Source organism: Balaenoptera musculus, chromosome 10 (assembly GCF_009873245.2).
Source record: "Balaenoptera musculus isolate JJ_BM4_2016_0621 chromosome 10, mBalMus1.pri.v3, whole genome shotgun sequence".
NCBI classification, from domain to species: Eukaryota; Metazoa; Chordata; class Mammalia; order Artiodactyla; family Balaenopteridae; genus Balaenoptera; species Balaenoptera musculus.
Genome location: NC_045794.1, coordinates 59,119,890 through 59,147,615, shown reverse-complemented (window position 1 = coordinate 59,147,615; position 27,726 = coordinate 59,119,890). Strand labels below are relative to the sequence as shown.

Here is a 27,726-nt window from a genome sequence, read left to right as displayed (position 1 = left end):
CATTTGTATGATAAAACTTTTGAAAGCATAAAAATTCAGTATATCATTTTGGAATAATTTATTTTTTGCATTTTGGTGATGATATGTTTTTTATCTTGCCAAAAGCAAATGCCTAAAAACTAAAAGCTTTGGGGTAGAAGTTAAAAAATTAAGCAGTGGAAAAATTAAAGGCATGCGTCTTTTAGGAAAAATTTTTTACTGAGTTAAATAATAATGGTGATGTAGTGGGACTAATATTTTAAAACATAGTAAATTGGTAATTATTTATTAAATGGAAAATTGTGAAGTAGATTGGTAAATTAAGGTAAATAACAGGAAAATTTCCAAAGATTTTGCTATGAAATTTTTCATTGCTGCATTGTATTTTAAGGTTAAAAATCAGGACTCATCTAAAATAACAATAAAGGACTAGTTTAAGATATAAATGGCAACTAAGAATGATATCACAGATTAACATTTAATGATATGGTAAAATATATTATTTAATATGATGAAATATATTTTAAGGACAGAGTGTAATATATATATATATATATAATATGACTTGTTAAGTCTAAAGAAAAACGTTAATGTGTATGTTAGAAGAAAGGCTGGAAAGATAAACAAGAATATTAACAACATTAGCCTCTGGGTTTGGGGATTATAGGTAACTAGTGTTTTTTTTACTCACGTATTTCAAATTTAATAATTTAATAACTTTCACAGTTACTTTGGAAATAAATAAGAGCATAACTACACTTATAAAGATAAAATTCTGTTACTTTTAGAATAAAATATATACAAATATAAAAAATGCTGTTGAGTAATATATAGAAATAATTCTGATGATACAGTTAAAATATCTCCCAGAGGAAAATTATACTTGCTAAAAGAAAAAAACCACACTATTTTAAAATATAAATTTTGATGCTTAATCATGATATGGGTCCATTTATTTCCAAGCAGGTTCTCAGTAGACCTAATTTGACCAGTAACTGCCTCCAGGACTGGGCAAGTCAAGGTCATTGCTTTGGGCTTTATTTTTTAATCCTCATTGGACAAGGGCTAAAGTACATGAGTTCTAAGGTCCCTTCCTGCTCTGTTAGTACAAGTGTCTTTTCATTAGTGATTGTATTAACATTGAAATGTGGATTTAATTATTTTCAAAGACAATAAAAAAAAATCTCAAATCACTGGCCTCTCGAAGAATACCTCTTTCTTTCAGTGGCACTACACATGCCATTGATATAAAGTGTGGCACACCATTTAATTAATTTTAATTAATTTGCAGTTCATTTGAAATATCATTTGCCTATTCTAACTAAAAATTAGAAGACAGCTTTGGTTGAGGCTTCCTCACCAACACTCCGTATCTTGCTCTGCCTTATAAGTACAAGCACTCTTACTTCTTTTGGGGCAGACAATCCTAGACTTTTAATTATCAGACTGAAAAATAACCTGCATTTACAAAGGCTGACCGTGTCCATCTTGTCCGCTACCCCATCTCTCATTCTATCCAGATTTCTTGGTCCCTTGACTGCCGCTAAGAAAGCCATCCTGAATAAAAATTACAGCTGTTTAGAAGGAATGTGTGACTTTTTGCACCTACCTGTCTGTTTCCTCATCTGGAAAATGGGAATCATAATTCCTTACAGGGTTGTTACAACGATTAAATGAAATAATGTTTCATTTGATATTCACAAGAAAACGGTGCATACCAAGGGTTCAGTATGGATTTTAGATAAATGTTGTGCATAGCCAAGTGCAGGGGACATAGAAAATAGTCTAAATAGGTAGTAATAACATCTCTCCTCCTCATTACTTTTACTACTATTATTATTAGGATGCAGTGCCAACAAATATTCCTATCGTTCCCAAATGAGTACTGGACTATAAAGAAAGCAAAAGTAAAGTTTTTAGACAACCTTGTTAAAAGTGAATGAGTAATTATAAAAGTCACTACAGACACTACATCTCAAGTTTAAGGCATCACAATAAAAAACACTTTTATAATTCCACCTAACTTTACTGGTATACTTGTCAATCAAATACACTGCTGAATCTATACAAAAACCCTGGCAACCAAAGGAATATCGTTCCTTAGTATCTCTACAAGGCCCATGGCCAACGAAGAACAGAATCCCAAGTGAAGTATGCAGTTGGTGAGTGGCTGAAAGAACAGGAGACAGCAACGCTGTCAGCTGGCACCTTTCATGCATCAGCTGGGGCTGCTCTGTTTCTGAAGAGTCTTCTCACTGGTGCCCACACAGCCTGCTCATTCCCACTGAAAATGGAGCACGACAAAACAAAATACCCTTTGGACCTGAAAACAAAATAGAGTTGGGGAAAACTGGTGGACAATAGACCAACTATATTTAAAATTACTGTGTTCTGAAATGATGTTCCAAACCTCTTCACATTTTATTTTTGCATATTTGCTAAGAGGTATATGCTGCTCTTTCTATATGAAAGAAAAAGGATTGCTGGGAATGAGTGAGTCATTTTAACTCTTAATATCCCGAATGTATCAAGAGTATACTTTAAGATAGCTGCACTCCTTTTAAATGGCTCTTATAATTAAAATAAATGTACATTCACTTTGCTTAAGCTGAAATAATATATATTACATTATATTTTAAACCTTTAAGTCCCTATATATACAGTAGCTATTATTTCTACTGGCTGGGAAGGGAAAGGGATGGAGAGGGTTAAGTTTCTGGGCTGTAAGACCACTTCATAAAATATAATTGCTAAAGCGTAAGAACAAAAGAAACCAAGTGACTCAGACAACATTAAAAAGAAGAGGACAAGGAGAAGGAGACATCAAAGAAAAAGTAGAAAGAAAGAAAGAACACATGAGACATGTACAGAGTGGCCAAAAAATTCGGAGTAAAAATGACAAAGACAGGCATGACAAAGACCTACAAAAAGGTAAAGGGGAAAAAACGCAATGAGAGGAGAATTTGTGACTTGATTTGTTGAAAATTTTTCTTTGGCCTGGATTTTAAACACATTCTACTGAAAAGCCTAGAACAAAGTTATTTAACGTTTCACAACTCAGAACCCTTATGACATCCAGAATGAATTATACCCATAAGACCTCCAAAAAATTGAACTCATTTATAACAAAGGTAGAAAAATTAAGATATCCATGATGACTCACTTTAAAGCAGTGAGCAGCAGTCTGCTGGCATAAATAGCTCTAAAAACATAATTTAAAACTTAAGAGGTATACAGCTGTAATAGAAGTCGTGAAATGGCTAATAAATTGCCCTATTTATAGACGCCTGTGTTACAGAGGAGATAAATTGTTTCTGGATAACTGTGTGCCTATTATATGTGGCTTCCCAACGAATTTCAAATCTGCTCTATCCTGATCCTTGAATATTTAAGCTTCTTCTTCACTTAGCTCAGGTCAGTGCACTGTAAATCTAAGTGCCTCCTATGATATGAAGTCTAAATATAGATGGTGTTTTCTGAATCACAAGGATTAGGAATCAGTACTTGCAGTTAACTTTTAAGATGAAAGATAATGATTGGAACGACACATTAGTCACAAGAGCAAATCCATAGCACTATTCCCATTCAAATCATGGTCCAGGCTTGAGTGTTTATGAAAACTCCACTGGATGACATAGGGCTCCACCTGAACAAATAAATCTTGTTGCCCAGGAATAACTTACAGCAACAGTCATTGTCTTGAATTCTTCATACAATGGTTGAAAATGGCACCAGTTTATTGTATCCATCAAATTACTACATCGACAAATGTATGGGCCTATGCGAACGAGGTTTACCTTCATTTCTAATGCACTGTCAAGGTCACTGTTGTTAATAAGGCTGATTGTACAGCTTGGGAAGAATCAACTACAGCCATTTAGTTAATACTTTAGGCATAACAAGTAAACTGTCATGAGTAGGCAATAATTAATATATTTTCCTCACTTGAAAGGTCTCCAACTAAAAGATTTTATTTGGCTAAAGTAAGTTTTACTATTCTCTGTGTGTGTGTGTTTGTGTCTGTGCATTGACCAAAATGTAATTCTGTAAGTTTCGTAATTTTAATTGTTAGATTCACTGCATAAGAAAATTCTGTACTTTTTAAAAATAGAGAAATATTCTTATTCTCATCAAATCCTGGATGTGCTATGGTTTCACTGAAATACGCTTTGATCCTCCTGTGAAAAAGCAGTGAAATCCATGAAAAACTTTATAATACATGTATGTACGCTAAGGAATAAGGATGTATATAATTAAATCTGATAATTAAATATAGTTATAAAAAACTAGTCCTGTTACACAAGGTAAAATAAAATTATTGATTAAAAAAAGAAGCTGGGGTCTGGAGAAAGGGAGAATGGCAAGAGTGGATGAAAAAAGTTACAAAACAAGCTAGAAGGCCTACTTTGCATTGGGAGATAATATAGCTGAGAAAAACATACACTTTAAAAGAGTCGACTCAAATGTTATGACTTTCTGAAATAAGTGAAATGTATGTATGCACATATACATGTAATTGGCAGGTATTGGTCATAACGTTGCATGTGTATAAAGAGAAGGGGAAAACAGTGCACATTGAATGCCTGCACTGTATGTTCGTTTCAGCATAAAATAAGCAAGGTTTGTTTATATATGAAAATAAAAGTCACTTCAATTTTTTCTATTTGGTTTTTTAATTATAGAAAGAACCTCAAGTCACTAGAAAGTAAAACAAAAAACAAAAAACCTCTTTCTAAATATTTAGATGTGAAGGGATTCTGAAACATGAGAATGGGTCCTTTGCTGTGAATTTTAGGAATATCTCTATATATTATTCTATCTTCATGCGATAGGCCACTCCCATCTTTTTTTCCTACACAGGTAAAAAAATAATATTCTGAGGAATCATGATATTAATTTTGTCTGAATTTTATGAGGAACAAGAAGAACCTCCCTTCTCAGTATCTTCTTTTATTCCTCCATTTCATGATGAAAATCTTAAGTAAGAACACGGTGAAGTTAGCGAAGGTTAGAAGTCTTATTTGCTATCTATTGGTAGCACTCCTTGAAATCTCATCAACACAATCCAAAATATTATGTACCAAGTTTTGATTGCAAGGCAGAGGCTAAAGTTGCGTGTATTAGTTTCGTATGGCTGCCGTAACAAATTACCACAAACTTGGTTGCTTAAAACAAAAGAAATTTATTCTCTCACAGTTCTTACGGCCAGAAGTCCAAAATCAAGGTGTCGGCAGGCTGCTTCCTCCTGGAGATTCTGAGGAATCAGTTCCATGCCTCTCTCCTAGCTTCTGGTGGATCTGGCAATCCTTCGCATTCCTTGGCTTGTAAATGCGTAACTTCAATATCTACCTCTGTCTTCACGTGGATTTCCCTCTGTGTTTCTCTGTTCCTTCTCTTCTGTCTCTGATACGGACACTCAACATTAGACTTAGGGCGCACCCTAAATCCATGCAGTCTCATCTCAAAGTCATTAATTTAATTACATCTGCAAAGATCCTATTTCCAAATAAGGTCACACTCACAGATGGGGTTTAGGATTTAGACATATCTTTTAGAAGCCACTATTCAATCCATGGAAGTGTGTGCATGTGCTTTTATTTTTCCTATTATTGCCAAGAAATTACAAGTCATCAGAGTTCTTTCTCACTTTCAGATATTTTAAGATATGGGTAACGCAAAACAATATTTGATGCCTATGGAAGATCTTTCATCAACATTATCACAATATTGAGTAAATGTTATCACACTATCATTAGAAAGACTACCATGAGTTATTTTCATTTTGAGATAGAATAACTTATATGCATGAAATCAGTCCTAAGTCTTAATCACAAGGGGGAAAAATAAATAAAAAGGAAATGTTGTTGATGTTGCTGAAAGAATCTTCTCAGTGTTAATAGCAATGCTTATATTATTTTTGGAAAATGCGGAGGAACTTTCTTCTTTATAGTGGTTGGTAGTAGTTGCGATAAACCTTGTAATCAATGAATCTTGAATCCATCAGTATAATCTATTGTCTGTGAGTATGTAAGAATGTTTTGGAAGCTGCAGATATTTTTGTTGGTGCTTCTGCTCTGGCTTAGTAAATAATAATGATTACTATTGTAAGTTTAATCACCACTGCTCCCTGTGTTGCCCACGTAAATCTATATTTACTTAGTACTTGTACGGTGATAAAGTCAGGCAGTTAAAATAGAGCTATTCTATAACTAATCAATAGGCGTATCTTTTGACAGATAACACAAAAGTTCAATAGTGTTATGCCTGAAATTGGTATAATATTAGGCAAACAATACTAGCATGATAGGAAAATGACTTTTGGCAGAAATGGAGGGAAAAGCAATTATACTGAAAAGAAAAAAAAGTTAAATTAAATCAAGTTATTTTCAAAAGCACACCTCTGTAAAAATTAAAATACCCTGAAAAAATACTATTGACTATTTGCCTCTATGCATGACCAATAATATAATATTCTTAAGTAAAATGTCAGGAAAAGCCAAAAGGGTTGGGAAAAGGGAAATAAGTGTATGATTATTTCTGCATTTTAAATTAGAATATAAAATCGTTAATGCATTTAGATTACAAACTAAATGTGACTGTAAAAAAGTGAATAGAATTATGCACTTATATTAGCTCTCAATGCAATTAAAATCCCTGCTACACTGAAAAGTAAATTAAAAGCACATCCAAATTAGTCCTGCAAGTAGGTCATTCAGTCAAATATTTATTTGGTGACGAACTGAACTGAGCTAGCATGTATTGAATTCTCCAAATGGCAAGGACAAGTGGTAGTTTCAGTGTGATTCCAGAGAAGCATAGGGAGAAGAGAGATTATAAAGTCCTCTTCTACATTTAGTTATAGCCACTCCTGAAGTAATCTTATACATGACCTCTCCTTATACAAAAGTTTAGTCAGGTAGTGGACTGACTACTGGTTATGAAAAAGATTTCCAGTCTGACAAAGGAATTCACAATTGGATTAATTCAGATAGCAAGCCCACTTACGACATTTCACATATGGCTTTTCTTCTCCATAGCTTACCAAAACACTTCTATTTGCTAACATACTCTCATCGTAGAAGAGAAATCCCCTTAAGCTTTGATGAAGGAGCATAATCAATTAACGGGCATTTTTGCTCTTCTCAGCAAATAAAAACAAAACCACCTGATGAACTGAAAATGAAATTATAAAACTTCCAGAGGATGTTCTTTGGTCAGTATAGATTCTGCCCAATCACCTAAACTTTTGAAAGTACCAAGACTTTAATCTTGAGAAATGATGTTGAGGAAGAAGGCCATTTTTTTTTAGGTGACTTTTTCTTTTTTGTTTCTAATTTTTATTGGAGTGTAGTTGATTTACAATATTGTCCCAATCTCTGCTGTACAGCAAAGTGCATCAGTTATACATATACATATGTCCAGTCTTTTTTAGATTCTTTTCCCACATAGGTCATTACAGAGTATTGAGTAGAGTTGCTTGATTGAGTCACAGATGTAGAAAACAAATTTATGGTTACCAGAGGGGGAAGGGAGGGGGAGGGATAAATTGGAAGACTGGGATTGACATAGACACATTACTATATATAAAGTAGATAACTAATAAGGAGGGCCATTTTTATACACTGTTCCTTCCTCTTAACATCTCCTTTCCCTCTTTGCCTGGTGAATGTGTATCTTTCCTGTAGGCCTCAGGTCAGTTGTCACTCTGCAGGAATGTCAGCCTCACTGACAGGTCAAATTGTTCTTTTCTTGTAAGTCTCCCTCTGGTTCTCAATACACTAAAATCGTACAGTATTCATATGACATCTGATTAGTCTCAGTCTACCCCATTGGACTGTCAACTTCAAGAAGGAAGAAACTGTCCTTTTGCTCATCACTGTATCCCGTGACTTTTAGCCTGACGCCTGTGATGCAGCGGTTACTCAGGGTAAATTTGGTACATGAATCAAGCACCGTTGGAGTCTGAATTAATATCGGTTAATCACATTAATAGATATTACTATGGAAAAATTACTTTATTTTAGAAATAAAGCTGAAAGTTAAAAACCAAGTTGACTATGATCCAGCTCTTCCATTACCCAAATGTGACTGGTGAGCTTGGGCCTGTAATGCTGCATCCATCACAGCGAGGGACGCAGCATGTTAAAGATTTTTTGTTTTAGCTTTAAAAAAACTACTGAGGAACAAATTAATAATAAGACGTCGATGATGGTGATGATTTTGAAGATAATTGTGAATTATTCCAGAGTTTCCCACAACACTTTCTGCTTTAAAGAGTCTCTGTGCTGGAGTTATGCAGACAACAATTCATAATGAGGTGACTGGCCATAACTACTAAAATATAAAATACCTAGGGAAGAAAGGTGATGGAAGGAAAGTGTTTATCCTTTAAGGTTTTTTTTTTTTTCCCAAGCATATGATAAAAGTAAACAAAAATATATACCCTTAAATTTTACATTGTGGGAAACTAGCTGAAAGTACTTTTAAAATCTACATTACAAACATTCAAGTAGGTAATTCAGTATATTCTTCCCCTCACCTCAAAGGGTCTGTTATAAAGAACAATTAAGAGTGGAATTCTCACCCATGGTGCGCGAAGTTCTCTATTAACGATGCCTTAACTGTGCACAGTGCGAAATAAAGAACTAGCCAAATAAATTACAGTATAGGATGCTCACGTGCAAGTAAGAATGTGAACTAAAAATACAGGTCAATTAGTTTTAAGCTACTTAACATAATCCACTGGGCCTATAAGTGCCTTTTGCAGCATACTTCCTAAATTCTTATAATTAAAAATTAAATAATTTCTGATACTCTGACCAAAAAAAAAAGCAGTTTCTATGTTTCCATGCCAATTGTTGGTAGGAGGTAAAGAAATACATAACTTGACTTGTAAAAGCAGTATTGCCTAACGTAGAAAAATAATGCTTTGAGTCAAATATTTGAAATGTGAGAAAATTATAAAAACTATTTTGAAACTATTTTAAAAATTATTTTAGATATAAACCGCCTATTTTATAATGCAAGATAGAGGCAAGTAGTTGTAGTTTTTGATGGGAAATGACTTAAAATAAAATTAAGAATTATATAAGGTCTCTGGGGACATCTACAAGAAAAAATTTCAGACGTAAGTTCTTAGACTATATACCATTTTTACATATCTATAGCTATAGATATATCTATATGTTTAAATAGATGCAACTTTTAAAATTTATAGTGGAAAGGATTAATAATAAGTGAAAAATATACAAAAATTGGCAGAAGAAATAAAACTTTTAGAATACACTGAAAATGTTCATCTTCAGGGCCGCTATTCTATGTTGTGATAGCTCAATTCTTAGCCTTGAACTCCCTTCTATTCTCTCCCTGGACAATCTCATCTACTTCTCATCCTTACCATTTCTACCTACATCCTAGTGCAGGGGTCTTCAAAATGAGGTGTTTGTACCTCTGGGGGTAAAGTAAGACTTTTCAAGGAGTACCTAAGGATATGGGTAGCATTATGGTAATCCATTTCCACATTCTAAACTCTTATATAGATAGTTCTTTTTTCATAAAAACCCTTCTCCCACTTTCTCTCACTTTCCAGGAGAGAGGCATATTTCTCATTTATTCATCTTGCATGTTCTGAGGGTGCATTGTACTGCAGTATCAAATAAAGAGAAAATTCTAAATATTGGTGTTGATATCTAGAAAATGAGTTTTCAATTTTTTAAAATCTCTGCTTCCATAAAATTTGAAGAAGGGACTGATCAAGCTGTCAGGTGATAATTAAATTTTGGTGATAGATTACTATGTCATTTTTGGCACAAAACTTGGAAAGATTTTGAAGAATTGTGTTACATTCCTGTAACAAAACAACTTCCAATCCCATCTATTTTCATGTATAAGGTTTTTCAGCACTTTAACATAAAAATATGAATAGAATTGATGGTGAAACTTTCTCATTCTAGCAGTGAGTAATATTTATCTGTTAGTATATAAACTAATTGGAAAAAAGGCCAATTTCAATTTTTACTTTTATATTTAACAATTTTTATTTTAATGTTTAGAAATTATTTACCAAAGTTTGCAATGTATTTATGTGATCAAGTATATACAGTAAACAATTGTAATGAAAACCCAATTTAGGGGAAAAAAAACATAACAGGCTTTTATGATGACTTGAAAAAATGTGTGTGTGTATGTCTATGTGTGTTCTGTGTATTTTTTACTGCAGAGAAGTATGATAGGGTGATCCAAGAAAGATTTTCAAGCAAAACTATATTATATTAGAACATAATTTGAGGGAGGAGAAAAGAATAATGTGAAATTTGTGACTAGTAAATAAGAACATAATCGTATTTTTAAATGTCTAATGATGGTTATAAAATAGCTATGATGTTTCAAATCCACTGTATACATTTAAAGGTCTTGAAAGAATTTTATTGAAAAAAATGTTTATTTACAATATGCTGGAATTTAAATCCTTGCAATTATTTATTTATTTGTTGGTTTGTTCAATAAATTTATTTATTTTAGGCTGTGTTGGGTCTTCGTTGCTGCGCACGGGCTTTCTCTAGTTGCGGCGAGCGGGGGTTACTCTTCGTTGCGGTGCGCGGGCTTCTCATTGCGGTGGCTTACTCTTGTTGCGGAGCACCGGCTCTAGGAGCATGGGCTTCAGTAGTTGTGGCACGCGGGCTCAGTAGTTGTGGCTTGTGGGCTCTAGAGCACAGGCTCAGTGGTTGTGGTGCACGGGCTTAGTTGCTCCGCGGCATGTGGGATCTTCCCAGACCAGGGCTCGAACCCGTGTCCCCTGCATTGGCAGGTGGATGCTTAACCACTGCGCCACCAGGGAAGCCCCAAAGCCCCTCTTGCAATTATTTAAATGTACGATGAAAGTTTTAGATTTAGACTGAAAAATGTAATTTTAGGCAATTCATATGCATAAAAGTTTTAGCCCAAGGGATTATTCTAGTCAATTGTTATCAAATGCCTTCCTTTCTCTTACTTTTTATATTAACTCCTGTCACTCTTCCTTCCTCAGTCATGTTCAAATATGTCCCCTTCACTTCATTTCCAACACCAGCACTCAGGGCCGGAAGTCTTCCCTGATCTCTCTGATCTGCTCAAATTCCTACAGGACAGTCTCTCGGAACACCACAGATCTCTTCTTGGTTGCACTCACCTGAGTTTCATTTTTAGCTTTATGTGATTATTTTGAACAATTTCTGTCTCTCTCCTACACTACCGCCTTGCCCCTGCATTCATCTTTAGGATGGGTAAGGGCACGGACCGCATATTCTCAATGCCAGTCAGGTAGCAGGGGCTGGCATTGCTTGAATGAAGCAATGCTGCCTTCCAAGTGTCTAGCACAGTGCCTGATACATCGTAGCTGCTCAATACATACTTATCGGATACATGAATAAATGAACATATATCCCCCTTTAACTATATAATCAAAAGAGAACCCAGGGGGCTTCCTTGGTGGTGCAGTGGTTGAGAATCTGCCTGCCAATGCAGGGGACACGGGTTCGAGCCCTGGTCTGGGAAGATCCCACATGCCGCGGAGCAACTAGGCCCGTGAGCCACAACTACTGAGCCTGCGCGTCTGGAGCCTGTGCTTCGCAACGGGAGAGGCCGCGATAGTGAGAGGCCCGCGCACCGCGATGAAGAGTGGCCCCCGCTCGCCGCAACTAGAGAAAGCCCTCGCACAGAAACGAAGACCCAACACAGCCAAAAATAAAAAAATAAATAAATAAATAAATAAAAAGAGAACCCAAAGTGGACACATTGTGAGGAAACTGTATGATTTATGTGCAAGCACAGTCAGTGTGAAATTTTGGACTGTTGGAGCTGATGGAAGCACTAGAAATTTGTTCTCGCTTTAGAAACAGGGTTGAAATTTGGAGCCATTAACAGACTTGTCTTAACCCACAGCTGCCTAATGACAAACTAGGAGCAAACCTAATTCCTCACCCCAGCTCACTGGAGGTTTGGGCAGCCCTGCCCTTTCCACTACTCCACATAGACTCTGTGCTGTGTTCACTCATCTGCAACAGGACTATGCTGTTATCTGACCACTAAAATGGCAGATGTGGCTGGTATAACTTTAGCCTATGAAAACTTATAGTAGGTCAATGTACAGTAAAAAAAATACAAAAAGGAGTGTTAAAGAGCAGAGGTAATAGGACCACAATAACTTGGAAACATGGGCAGTAAATTAGGATCTATGTTTTCAGGGAAGAAAACATGAGGTTTCTGAACCGAACACATACAGACCATAATGGAAAGAGCCCTTTGTCCCTCCACCTTTACGTTCTCACATAAGTAAAGCAAATATTGATGGATAGAGAGCAGACACAAAGGAAAGGAGCTTAACTGGAGCTCTTTACACTATGAGATTAAAAAAACGGTATGCCTGGTGGAGGGACATGTACCGTAAATAGCAGCTGATTAAGGGGAGGGAAGAAAATGTAATATTTACCCAGAGGCCACGACAGGCAGTATTTCTTAAAGCAGGGAGAAAAGGGCAAACGTCCCCCTGCTCCTAATTGAGAGTCTCTATGGTAATGTTTTGTTTTTTATTTTATGTTACAGGTCACACCCTTATATCCTCAAAACTTATAGAGAGTTAAGTCTAATATTGAAGGCATTCTATAAATGTCCTATTCTGTTCTATTCTACACTGTTCCTACTTTCCCCATCTAAAATTCATACCACTCATTACTCGGGGCGGGCGGGGGGGGGCGGTCAAAACAAGTATTCAATAGCAGGCAACTTCAAAGATGATTAATGTTGTATAATTTCCTATCAGGGTCAGATGTTATATAGGCATTCTTTTACATAATTCTCACTACTTGTTTGGTTGTTAGTAGTACAGCCACTTTTCAGAGGATGAAACCAAGTGATTTTCCTAAGTTAATTTAGTTGAACAGCTGCAATCTGATCACGGTGTCTTTGACGCTGAAGACCATAACCGTTCCTAACACCAACGGTTCCCAAATTGTGGTCCCCAGACCAGCAGCAGCAGCATCACCTGGAAACTTGTTATAAATACAAATTCTTGGGCCCCATTTCACCTACTGAATCAGAACTCTGGAGGTGGGCCTCAGCATAAGTCCCCCCGGTGATTCTTGTGCACAATCAGGTTAGAGACCACAGGCTTATACAGTGTAGCATAAAACTTTTGCTTACACTCCCTGCAGAGAATACTTGAGTTCTCTTGGCTGTCTTTTTTGCTTCTCTTTTTTTTTTGATCATTCTTGAACAAACATCTATTTACTGATGTATGGAAATTTGATATACCACCACAGAACTACCGGCAGTAGGGGTAGAAAGTAGACAGGCGAGGGACGGAAGCCCAGATCCGCCACCTATTGTTATATAATCTTGGCAAGTTGCATAACCTTTGTAAGTTTTGGATTTGTCTTCTGTAAAAATGAAAATAAAAATGACGAGATCATGCACCAAAAGCACTTAGCCCAATCCTGAAATGTAATAAATACTCAATAAAATAGATATAGTTTTCATTATGATTATCACTGTTAAAGACAACAATATTGGTAACATTATAATTAATTGCATGAGTAGTGAAGCTTATTATTGCAGTATTATGTATGCTGCAAAGCTCCAGAGATTCTCCTCTACTTACAAATTTTATTATAAAATGGCCTTAATTTTTTCAATTTCAAAATGAATTTCCAATTAATTTCAATTCACTAAACATTTTTAATTTCCCACAATGTACAAGGTATTCTGCTCTTTTAGGGTATCTTTTAAGTAGGGTATTGATACCAGTTATCAATTTATATGTTAGGGAATGGATATCACCATTGAATACTTTTTTTAAAATTAAACACTTTAAATCTTTACTGTGTCTTGGCTTAAAGCTTTATTGGAAGATTGGGATTGACATATACACACTACTATATACAGAATGGATAACTAATAAGGACCTACTATAGAGCACAGGGAACTCTTCTCAATACTCTGTAATGACCTATATGGGAAAAGAATCTGAAAAAGAGTCGATATATCTATATGTATAACTGATTCACTTTGCTGTACACCTGAAACTAACACAAGACTATAAATCAACTATACTCCAATAAAAATTTTTAAAAAAAGAAAAAATGTATCTTTTCACATTATTTGAAAAATAATACATTATCACAAAATTAAGAGGCTGTGTCAATTGTGGACACATTTAACTTCAGGTTAAATTTTTATTCAAAGAAAATTGCATATTGCTCTATTGAGACCCCTGGACAGTTAACTGTACAATCTCAACAGTGTTTTAATACAGACAGTTTCAAATAATAATTCACTTGCAGTAAAAATATATCCCCTCTATTTTACTCAGTGAAGCTCAGGCCAATTAGTCCTTGTTTATTTGCACCAACCAGTGAAAGAAACCAATTTCTGTCCCTTTTATTATGCTTTTTATCCATACAAAAAGACTATCATCTTTTCTGTCTTTGTTTTTTAGAGTGAAATTCTCAGTTCTCACTACCTCCTCTCGTAGCTGGTGTTTTCAAGATTTTTTAATCATTTGTATTGTTCTCTACCGAATGCTTGGTGATTTGTCTCTTTTCTGAAATGTGGCACTCTGCTGAACTTAGTCCCCAAACCACAGACTAACAAGACGGGAACATAGCTCAATCTGTCTGTATGCATGACATCGCCATTACAATTCAACACACTGTAGCATTTGAATATTTTAACAGGGCTCAGAATGTCGACTCATTCAATGTATCATCCACTGTAATTCTTGAATTTTTCTCACTGTTGCTACCATCTCTAGCTTTTCATTGCACGTTTTGGTTCCATTACCCTGCCCTGCACCAACTTTCCATTCCATTTTCCTGAATCCAATGCCACCTATTCGACCTATATCCCCAGTATATCAAGATCAGGCTGTATAGTAACACAGCACCCCAGAGGTTGCAATCCCTGCTACTTCCACGACTCTTTGTCCTTTAGATTTACTAGCATAAATACATAGCATCTCTCCAACCAAAATATTTTAGTATACAACTACATTACCCTTGGAGGGTTTTTTCAGATGATTTTTAAGGTTCCAGTTAAACAAAACCAAGCAAACAAACACAAAGCTTACTGGTCTGTTACTTCAGGCACATTTAAAAAGAAACCTAGCCCTCCCCTTAATTGACTCAATTTAAGAAAGTTAAACTCAGCACCAAGAACAGGAGTACATTATTGTTTTATTATTGAGCTGTCATCCCCAAAATATAGATTAAACCTCTGATCTTCACACACGGATAAGATAGCTCAGTGAGTATCATGTGCCCTCCCTGCAGGAAGTCACTTGTGTATGCTGGGTCGTGTCATATGGTTGGTCAGTTGAGTAAACCTTAGTAAACACAGCGCTAGTTTCATTTAGCAGGTTTACTTGCCCAGTTACAAAAGAAAGCAAAGCAGGAGAATATAAAAATGATGAAGGAAATAACAAAAGAACCTTAAAATATTAGGCCCCAATTTAATTATTTTACCACGAATAAATGGCAGGGTTATCAAAACTGAAATGAGCTGACACTTTCATTTATAAGAGAATTATGGAAGTGATTGATGGTTCAAACTCACAAATCAAAATTGCTGCACTCCTTAAACATCAATCCATGTGCCTTCCTTCTGTCTGGAACCTGCATCCACCCACCTCACATACTCATATACACCTACCGCTGCCTCACTCAGCCCTGTCATCTGACAAAGTCCTACTCAACCTTCATGAGGAAGAATGCAGTGTCTCCAAGGCAGTAACCCCTCCCTGCTGTGTGTTCACACTCTGTCTCGTGCTTAGTTCTCGCTTCAAAGTACCACTATTTGTTTATAGAGCTGCATCTCCTATTCATTTTGAGCTCTGCCTCTTCTCTTTGATTTTTGGTTACCAGCTGCTATTGAGAATCACTCAATAAAATTTTGTTAAATGAATGAATTATTTTAAAAATAGATTTTCCCCAATAGCTATATTTTTAAATGTAGAAAGTGATGTCCGGCTTGAATAGTGTCTAGGGAAATTGTGGTAATGCAATGGTATAAGTTCAATTTTAATACAATGTCAAGAATATATGTGAGTATGGGTATATTCATGAAAGGGTTCAAAAATAGCTATCAGCTCTGAGAAAAGACATGCGTCTGTAGCCAAATAAACAAAGAATGAAACAAAAAACAAAGGGGAGGAAAGTTGAGACCACAATCTTCAAATAGTATATATCACCTTTTTTCCTCAAATGTATATATGATTATATATCTTAATCAAATTTTGGATGTATTGGTTTTGGATAAATGTTTAAGTTTTCATAGCCTAATTAATGTGGTAGAACTGAATGAGGTGGTAAAAAATAGGAAAAATGTTTTATAACATTTTAAGTCTAATATAATAATTTTCAGAAGACTTAGCAAAAAGGATAATCATTAGTCCAAGTTTAACAAATGAATTTGCTTTAGTTCTAAAGAAGAGTGATGAGGGATTTAATCACTGCCTTCAAGTGTATGATGGTTCCATTGAGAGATAATAGTGATCAAATATTTTCCTTCTTAGCTCAGTGTACGACTAAGACCGATTAACTTAAAGAGAAAACAGGAAAACTCTAGAGAAGGTGAGACGTTCTGACTAATTACTAAGTAATGCAGTGAAAGATTTCCCTCACAGACTTTTAAAGCAGGAGAGCTACCTTTTGCTCTAGATTCAGGTACTAAATTTAAACTTAAACAACTCTCAGCAAGACAAATACCAATTTGTTCCATAAACAGATTACACTGTCTGTGGTTCTCAATGTTCTTCTACAACAAGTCTCTTTCTCTGTGGCTCACGGGGTCATCTCAGTCACTCATATCAGGGACAAGCCCCCTGTAGCACGTAAAATAGAATCATCTGAACAAATTGTTCCCTAGCTCCTCATTCTCTGATGGGACTCTCTTTAATACAGTGGCCAAAGACTGGAGAGGAGTGATTATAAATTGCCCAAAGCGTAAAAAGAAATGGAATACAATGATCCTCGGAAATTCAAAGACACCTAAAAAGGTTTAGAAAACTATAGTGAGAAGATCACCGATCTTTGATTATTTTATACACTTAATATTCTTTTCATTAACATTAACAACTGACATTTAGTATAATATTTAAATCAAAAATAATACTATTAAATATTTTTAACCTCACATTATGTATTAAAATACTGTACTGTGAAATTCCAAGATACAAGTTTAAGGTTTCTGTCAAGGGTCACTAAAAGAGTAAAGGTTTTTCATAACCTTTTTGTTTTTAATGTTAACATTTGCTATGCTACTTCATTTATATCAAATGCTCACAGTTGTTTTATAAATAAATACCGCAACCTTTCTAAAGAACCTTAGAGTCTGACCTAAATTTAATTATTTTGTTCTCATGGGATAGCAAAGCTATCAAAATTTAAAATAAGGTGACACCCTATATTTGAAGAATAAGTCTGGATTAAGAAAGGTAGTTTAAAACTACATAAAACATTCCAAAGATATGTGTATTGTGGCTTTCATGCTGCTGCTTTGTAAGCTGTGAACCTGAAACAAAGTTTTGCAGTGTTTTTTTCTTGTCTTGTTCTTCTCCAGTTGATAAATGGAATGCATCCGCTGAGAATCTGAAAGCAGTATCAATCATATCAGAAATACAGGATTTGGTTCAACTTACCTGTTTCTGTTGCTGGAAATCCAATCTGAAATAAGCGTTGATGCCTGTTGGTGACAGTGCTTGTTGCCAAAACTACATGCTAGCATTATAACTTCTCTACGTAGCTCTCTGGGTATCATCAAAAGGAAAAGAAAAATTAACAAACAGTGTTAATATCTAGAGAGAAAAGGAAACTCGTTACACTACATTGCAGTAGATAAGTAAATAATTAGCACAAAATTAATTTTCAGATATGGAAATTCCATTTTGCTGAGCAAGAGATAACTAAGCAGGGTAGAAGTTATACATAAAAAAGTCTTCTCTGGAAACAGTACTATAGTGAGGAGTATGGGTTCAGATCTCAACTTTACCAATAGAGGCAGATCTTAAATTAAAACATGGCAAAGAAAAGCCTTTGTTCTCAGTACCAGGTGGTGGAAACTGTGTTGCCCATCAGAAGTCCTCCCAGGAGAGGGAAACGAAAGATGCAGAATGAAAGAAAGATCGTCTCATGCTGCTAAAGTCACAATGGTTTTAGTGGTGTATTACTGTACAGTTCTGGGGGAAAAAAGCAAATAAGAAAATAAAACCATACTCATGTTGGTAGGCTGCTTGAACAAGAGATCCATTAAAATTGCTTTTTGGCCAACCAAGCTTGATGTACGTTGTTGCAACTTGCTTTAAAATATATTCCTAAATGGGGGGGTAGGAGAAATAAAGATAATATCATTTTCAAATCGCTCCATGCTGACAATTAAAATTATACAGTAAAATTAAAATATTTTCTAAATGAACCAACTTTGAAATATCAGTAAAATTATGGGCATGGTAATGCTCTATTATAATTTTATTCAACTTGATATGTCAAATATAGAAAATTAGTGTAAAATACAGTTGCAACGATGGAAGTCTACTCTTTACTTCCTACCGAACAATTAAGTAATTTGCACTATTAAATATTTGAGATGATAATTTTTGTAGCAGAACAAGGAAAGTGAGGAATATTGATAATGAATCCATACATACATATATACAAATCTATGTAGATATAGTTTATGAAAATGAGCACCTAATATTTATGTGTTTTATGTCAATAGACCATATTTAATGCAAAACTGTTCTATAAGCCCAGTCAATAGCCTAGCCTTTTGAACCTGACGTACACAGAACACTCTTTAGTAAAATGATGTGGTATTTCAAAGTCAAAATCCATTCATCTAATGATATATTTAAATATCAGTAGCAAGGTAAGATATGCTCTCCTCACTTTAATGTGGTCCTTGGATTCTGTCAATGGAACGAAAGCACTGAAATTACAGTAAAAGCAATTCTTAACTTTTATTGAAAATGAGGTGTCTGACATGATATACTCTTCTAAAGTACAAATATATACAAAAATGTATTTTACTTTACATAAGTTTAATATTGCAGTGTCTCTGTGTTAAGAAGAAAAGAGAAGAGTAATAAGTCCTTCTCCAGCCAATAAAAATTATACCATAACTGTAATGATACATTTCCACGCATGTCTGTTTCAAGGGCTTAGACAAAACTAACAACAATGAACAGTCAAGCCAGGATTATTCCCATTTAAAAAAATATTAGAACAGAGGTGCTTTCATGTAGGTTTAGGATAAAATAGAAAGAAGCAACTCTTACGGACATCACACAGTTTAGATGGCTCTAATAAACAGATTTCATGTCACAGCAATCTAGTCTCGAGTCATTCCAAATGCGTAGGTTAATTAGCAGAGCCAGTATGTCATAAATTAGGATGATTTTATAAGACACAGAGCAGAGTCTTAAAATAACTAAAAGGAAATAAATAGTGCCCAAAGGTGACGGGAGTTACAGAGACATATTCTCATATGCAAAGCTTCACTGGTGATAAGAAATTTTGGAATCAAAAGCTCATTAGCAGTACTTAATCCTAATCTTATTCAAAATGATTATTACATTAGATTAGGTGGTGTCAGCCGTGCAACTCTGGTTTTCCAGTCTTCAAGCTTAGAAAATCTGGTCAGGTAACATTTTGGAATGTTTGTCATGTCTTCAGGTCTATTTGGATTATCTGTTGTTTGCTCTCCTATATCCCCTTGGACCCAATTATGAATGGGCTTTTGCCTCAATGTTGATCTTATCCTTGTTAATTAAGGAAGTGAATTGAATTTACTATGCCCTTTTGGTTAAAAATAATGACTAAGAATCTTTACTGAAACTGTCTATATTCTGTGAAGATCTTTGTATCCCTCTCCCCAGGTTAAGTCCTTTGCGAACACAGAGCCCTTTAACTCTAGGGAAGTAAGTTTGAACTTTAAGGATGTGCCATGTGTATTTGTTCTTAAATTCTGAGGCATTTAAGCTTAATTGACACTTTTAGGCTAGAACAAAAAGTAGCATGTATTACATTTCTTCTTCAAGAACTTGCCACTAGTGTTGCACAGAAGATCAGGACAAAAATAGCACAAATTAGAAGGAACTAAAATAACTCAGGATCAGTTGAATATAGTAGATAATGAGAAAACAGATTATCTTCTGAAAATAAGAAAGAAGAAAATATATCTTTTTACATTGAAGACATTGTATTTCTCCATGCGGTCCAGTAATTTATCTAGAGGATAAAGAGCTCGGCTGGCGGCGTGCCAAGGAAGAAAATCCTTCTCCTCAGACAAGTATCTGATAATCTCCAGGGGAATATTCTGAGGCAAATAGCCAGCTCTGCACAGTCAAAAAAGTTAATGTTAATTATATGCAGAAAAGATACATGATGATGCAAAAATGAAGATTTTACTTATGCAAATAAAAGGCAGAAGGCGAGATTCATCACAGTATAAAGAAGCCATACTCAGTACTATAAAAATAAAATTACTCACTTTTTAAACATAGTCCTACTTAGGATGCCAATGTCCCTTAATATATACAGAGTTGGAGAGTTAAAAATTTGAATGAACACAAAAATATCAGAATGCATGTTTTTAAAAAGGAAAGAATTGTGGAATTTGAATAAATCAACTCTAGGTATTTTCCTTCATGGAAACATTTCAGCAGTCACAAGTAACTGAAAATAATTGATTACTGAAATGAAATTCTGGTTTCTCAATGCATTCTCTTTACTTTTCATGTAGCTCTGTATAATGATATTTAATCCAGGTTGTTTTCAAAAGGATAATCAAATTAAAATAGCAATTTACAGTTTTGACTGTATCTATGTTACATTACCATACAAGCATTCTTCAAACCTTCCTGTTTAAAAAAATAAATGCTTTCTATAACACCTATGAAGATCAGAGTTAGATTTTAAGTCCAAATTACAAAAATGTTAAAGAAATAGACTCTTCCCATTTATTATTTTCAATAGATGCTGTGTCACTGTGGGGATCAATGTCAGATTCTTTGGAAAATATGAAACTGTAGCTTTTTAAAGCTATCTGAACACATGTTGCCCACATTTAAAGAGGGTATATCCAAAAAAGGATCCAAAAAGAAGTGATTACATATAAAATCTACAGTAGATTGCAAATAAAATCCTTGCAAATCAAAGCAATATAAATGACGGTACCCAGTACATTAAAAGATGGCCTTAGCCTTGATGTCCCTGACACTATGTTATTTTGCTGAATTTTTTTTACATTAATAATCAACTGAATGCAGACTTTTAACACAGGGGATAGGTAAATATGAAAGCAACCAAAGACTGGTTATCTTCTTTACCTACATTTCGCACCATTATTCTTTGTGGCATCACAAAATTAGATGGACCTTTTTATTTGTGTTTGGTAGAATGTGGACAGGGAGAGAGCAAAGCCTTTTCTCATCTTCATTTCGAACAAGTTTGCCAGATTATTTAGTCTTTACTTGTGTGATAAGCAAAAACTACTCTAAAGACAAATATTAACTTGCAGCTGTGTTTATAATGTTCATAATAAAAACCAATTCTGAAGATTATTGGATTTAATAAATGAACGAGCATCACTCTAATGATTTTGGTTCACTCCTGGTATAAGATCAACCACAGTTAATGTCTGACATAAATAAGAATGATGAAAATCACCCCAAATTTCTACATTTCCACAAAATTTCCTAGAGTTTGTATGATTTGGACTCCATCTAGATGTGTGCCACTTTTCTTGTACAGTTTCCATTTTATACATCCTTGCAGAAATAGCATGAAATTAGGCTAAGGCAGCAACAATTAAATAAGAAACTTCTTATTTTTGCTAATGTAGCACCATAATGAAACAGTTAAATTTTGCTTACAAGGGTTTTAAAAGTAATGATTTGGTTTTTTTCCTTAAAAGTAACACAGCTTCCAGTATTTCAGGTTTCATAATTTGTTTCCCCTGAACTTTTAATTCTAGATATTCTTTAGCATGGTGATCATAAATTTGCCTCCCTTAAAATTATGTAATCCCCATGCCATGGATTATATAATTTTAGAGTTGAAGCCATTATTCTTTTGTTAAGGAAACAAGAAAAATAAGGTATTAAAAAAAAAGAACCTTTAGTATGTAGCTAATTTATTAGGGCCCTTCAAATAAGTTTGGAAAATCAAGAAAGGTGTTTGGGTCTATTTTCTCACAGATTTAAACATACTACCTTATGTCAGTTACAATTTTTTATGTTTCACTTCTTCTCTATACACGGATGGACATCTTTCAATGACTTAAAGTTTTGTGAGAAATATGACTACAAATTAAAAAGTATGACAAATAATGTTGTGAAAAGAGACTTGGACCCAAGAAAGAGCATGAAACTGAGGACGAGCCTGGAACCATGAGTGCCTCCTGAACAATTAAACAAATTCATCTCTCCAAGCCCCACATTCCTTATCTGTGAAATAAGAGGGTTGAACTAGGAGATATCTTTTTTAGCTCCAAAATCCTTTTATTCTAACCTACTTATCTATAATTTAGCCTGCTGAAAAAATTATTACCACAACATGGGCATAATGTATTTGTTTAAAATTTTGAAAAAAAAACCTTATAATTTTTATATTCCCACTCTTCAATTGTTTGATATGTTATGTGCAAATCTTCTAAGAGTCAGAGCTTGGATCTAGGTTTTACAGGTCATCTGACACAGTGTTAGAAAATTAAAGCAAAGCAAGCCTAATAGATATTCCAAATAATGACAAGACAAGTAAAGAAAAGTATTCATTAAATGAAGAAATGGAGCAGGTTCTGTTTTGAGTGCTTATGCCAAAAATTGCTAACTGCTCACCAAAATCCACGTTCTCCTCTACTTCCTGGAATAGAGTATAATTACTATTCCCTTGGTAGTTATGTGTGGTCACGTGACTAAGCCCTAGCCTGTAGAATATAAGAGTTCCTCACTGTCAAGGTCAGCTCATAGACATCTTTCATTAGCTCCTCCATGTTCTTTTTCCCTAAAATGAATCTTCCAGGGTGACCTTGTATTGAACTCTTGTATTGAACATGTCAGAAACCACCTGGGTCTCTGGATGACTGCATCCCCAAGTACCAGTTCTCACACCCAGTTCTGTTATGTGAGCAGGAAATACACTTCTATTGTTTTTGATCCGAATATATGTTTGGGTCTATTTTTTTTTTAAAGCAGTTAGCTTCTCTAATGCAGTCCTCAAATAGAATAAGAAACAGATTACACTCAAATTGCCCTCATTTTGCGCTGTTACAAACATATGTAAGTAATCATCTACTATATAATTCAATATACTTGCATTTAGCCTACTAAATCAAAATATGTAGCTATACTCAATTGGATAATAGGATAATCAGCTTCATTACAAAATTAAGACTTGTAAGAGATAATGTTGGTGAATAAGTTACCTAGTTTAGATATGTGTTTGTGTAATTGGCTGGTAATGATATCTGTGATTACTACTACTGATAAAGTAATCAATATAGGGGAAGTGTGTGGAATCCCAGTGAATGGAACATGACATTAGCTCAAAGTAATCAGCCCAGAAGGGAGCACACTTAGGGGCCTGATGCTGAAATGCAGTTTCCTTAAATTTGCATCATCACAGGGAAATGTTGTTAAAAAATGGGGGGGGGGGGTGGAATTAGCAAATTTAAAGAATATTTCATGTATAACTAAATGTGTTTTATTAATCTTTTAGGAAGAAATTGTAGATGATATTTATATTCTCTACTGTTGAGGTGGGGCTTGGCATAAGAAATGAGTTAGGAATCAAGAAAAGACAATGGAGAAGAGAAGCAAATGAGGAAAGTTTAAGAAATGGATAAAAGATTGCCTATATGCACCTATACAGTTCTTCCTCCCATCCCTGCCCCCCCAACACACATACCCTCCCCTCCTCCTTCTCTAATTTACGGGAGCTTGCAATGAAATATATTTTTAGGCATACAAGAGAATATTTTTATAAGAAGGAGATTAAAACCAGACTATATTAACTGATGTTAAAGTGCACTGATCTTAGCTGGCTTTGTTTTCACCTAAGATCCAAAACTACTTTTTAAAAGCTGCTCTGAATTCCTGTGAATGTTAGCTCTTAAATCTACTATGATGGGTGGCGTGTACACAAATAACCTATTTTACCATGAATTTTCTTTAAAAGCCATTGGTTTCTGGGTGCTTGAAACTTAGGAAAAAATAAAAAGCACAATCTTCAGACTTTTCAGAGCATCATATTCCAGTTTTCATTAATTGAATATTCATTTAAAGCCAATAAATAGCCTACTACATTATTTCACCCTATATGGAGAAGGTACTGTAACTGTCCCTTAGGGCATAGATTTTTAAAGCAATTACTGAAATGCTTAATTAAGAAGTTTACTATTTTATCTATTATTCTTTGTTATTCATTATTAAAAGACTTTAATGTGCTCTTTGTGGGAAGATCCTATGGTGGAGATTGAAAATTCCACTAGTCCTCGGAGTACCATAGAATAAAGAGGAAACTACACAGGAGAGTTATCTGTGTCAACCATGGGTCCATTTGGTCATTTCCTAGAGAAAATAAAGATATGATTCAGGCACTGGCAACTGTTGCCTGCAGCAGAGGTGAAAAAAAGGAAGTTACAGTCGGCCCTCCACATCCATGGGTTCTGCATCAGTGGATTCAACCAACTGTAGATAAAAAATATTTGGGAAAAAAAATGCCAAAATTAAAGAAAGTTCCAAAAGGCAAAACTTGAATTTGCTGCATACTGACAAACACTTACATAATATTTACATTGTATTTGGTATTATAAGTATTAATCTAGAGATGATTTAAAGTATCCTGGATGATGTACGCAGGTTATATGCAAATACTATGCCATTTTATATAAGGGACCTGAGCACTGGAGGATTTTCGTATTTGTGGGGGTTCCTGAAACCAGTCCCTGAAGGCTACCAAGGGACGGCTATACTTACTTGCAGCCCCACAAAATTACAAACATGAAGTTGTACAAAAAGGAGTCTCATAGTCCCTTGTCCTCCTGTTGCTTTTCTTCCAGGAAGCCCTCTCCCAAAACTGACTTAGGCACCTATTTTCTGACCTCACATAACACCCGTATTCATAATAAATATCATGATATTAATCAGAATTTTATCATGATACTATCTTTCTCACTCACTGGACTTAGATCTGTAAGGAAATGAAGCATTCTTTTTACCCATCTTTTTATCCCCATAGCCTACTGCAGAATCTAGTTCAAAATAGGCACTCAATATTGTAAGTTCAAGATGGCAGAGTAGAAGGACGTGCTCTCACTCTCTCTTGCGAGAGCACCAGAATCATAACTAACTGCTGAACAATCATCAACAGGATGATGGAACTCACCAAAAAAGATACCCTACATCCAAAGACAAAGGAGAAGCCACAGCGAGATGGTAGGAGGGGCTTAATCACAATAAAATCAAATCCCATAACTGCTGGGTGGGTGACTCACAAACTGGAGAACAATTATACCACAGAAGTCCACCCACTGGAGTGAAGGTCCTGAGCCCCATGTCAGGCTTCCCAACCTGGGGGTCTGACAGGGGTAGGAGGAATTCCCAGAGAATCAGACTTTGAAGGCTAGCAGGATTTGATTGCAGGACTTCAACAGGTCTGGGGCAAACAGAGACTCCACTCTTGGAGTGTGCATATCAGGACCCGGGGGAAGGAGCAGTGACCCCATAGGAGACTGAACCAGACTTACCTGCTAGTATTGGAGGGTCTCCTGCAGAGGTGGGGGGTGGCTGTGGCTCACCACGGGGACAAGGACCCTGGCAGCAGAAGTTTTGGGAAGTACTCCTTGGCGTGAGCCATCCCAGAGTCCACCATTAGCCCACCAAAGGTCCTGTAGGCTCCAGTGCTGGGTCACCTCAAGCCAAATGATCAACAGGGAGGGAACTCAGCCCCACCCATCAGCAGACAAGCAGATTAAAGTTTTACTGAGCTCTGCCCACCAGAGCAACAGCCAGCTCTACCCACCACCAGTCCCTCCCATTAGGAAGCTTGCACAAGCCTCTTAGATAGCCTCATCCACCAGAGGGCAGACAGCAGAAGCAAGAAAACTACAATCCTGCAGCCTGTGGAACAAAAACCACATTCACAGAAAGACAGACAAGATGAAAAGGCAGAGGGCTATGTACCAGATGAAGGAACAAGATAAAACCCCAGAAAAACAACTAAATGAAGTGGAGATAGGCAAACTTCCAGAAAAAAATATTCAGAATAATGATGGTGAAGATGATCCAGGAGTTCAGAAAAAGAATGGAGGCAAAGATCGAGAAGATGCAAGAGATGTTTAACAAAGACCTAGAAGAATTAAAGAACAAACAAACAGAGATGAACAATACAATAACTGAAATGAAAAATATACTAGAAGGAATCAATAGCAGAATAACTGAGGCAGAAGAATGGATAAGTGATCTGGAAGATAGAATGTGGAAATCACTGCCACAGAACAGAATTAAAAAAAAGGAATGAAAAGAAATGAAGATCACCTAAGAGACCTCTGGGACAACAGTAAACGCACCAACATTGCCATTATAGGGGTCCCAGAAGGAGAAGAGAGAGAGAAAGGACCTGAGAAAATATTTGAAGAGATTATAGTCGAAAACTTCCCTAATATGGGAAAAGAAATAGCCACCCGAGTCCAGGAAGCACAGAGTCCCAGGCAGGATAAACCCAAGGAGAAACACGCCAAGACACATAGTAATCAAACTGACAAAAATTAAAGACAAAGAAAAATTATTAAAAGCAACAAGGGAATAACAACAAATAACATACAAGGGAACTCCCATAAGGTTAACAGCTGATTTCTCAGCAGAAACTCTACAAGCCAGAAGGGAGTGGCATGATATATTTAAAGGTATGAAAGGGAAGAACCTACAACCAAGACTACTCTACCCGGCAAGGATCTCATTCAGTTTTGATGGAGAAATCAAAAGCTTTACAGACAAGCAAAAGCTAAGAGAATTCAGCACCACAAAACCAGCTCCACAAAAAATGCTAAAGGAACTTCTTTAAGTGGGAAACACAAGAGAAGAAAAGGACCTACAAAAACAAACCCAAAACAATTAAGAAAATGGCAATAGGAATATACGTATTGATAATTACCTTAAATGTGAATGGATTAAATGCTCCAAACAAAACACACAGGCTCGCTGAATGGATACCAAAACAAGACCCATATATATGCTGTCTACAAGAGACCCACTTCACACCTAGGGACACATACAGACTGAAAGTGAGGGGAGGAAAAAGATATTCCATGCAAATGGAAATCAAAAGAAAGCTGGAGTAGCAATATTCATATTAGATAAAATAGACTTTAAAATAAAGAATGTTACAAGAGACAAGGAAGGACACTACATAATGATCAAGGGATCAATCCAAGAAGAAAATATAACAATTATAAATATATATGCACCCAACACAGGAGCACCTCAACACATAAGGCAAATGCTAACAGCTATAAAAGAGGAAATCGACAATAACACAATAATACTGGGGGACATTAACGCCTCACTTACACCAATGGACAGATCATCCAGACAGAAAATTAATAAGAAAACACAAGCTTTAAATGACACAATAGACCAGATTGATTTAATTGATATTTATAGGACATTCCATCCGAAAACCACAGATTACACTTTCTCCTCAAGTGGACACAGAACATTCT

The 27,726-nt window shown here is 35.5% G+C and overlaps 1 protein-coding gene across 1 annotated transcript in view; it reads right to left on the bottom strand.

Annotated features, from left to right (window-relative positions):
- TRHDE (thyrotropin releasing hormone degrading enzyme) overlaps positions 1–27,726 on the bottom strand; it is a 404,783-nt gene that overhangs the window by 19,201 nt on the left and 357,856 nt on the right. Inside the window, exons 13-15 of the mRNA XM_036867190.1 lie at positions 20,194–20,341; positions 18,222–18,319; positions 17,648–17,755 (exon numbers count right to left, since the gene is read on the bottom strand). Of these exons, the coding sequence (XP_036723085.1) occupies positions 17,648–17,755; positions 18,222–18,319; positions 20,194–20,341 (354 nt within the window). The remainder of the gene's footprint in view (positions 1–17,647; positions 17,756–18,221; positions 18,320–20,193; positions 20,342–27,726) is intronic.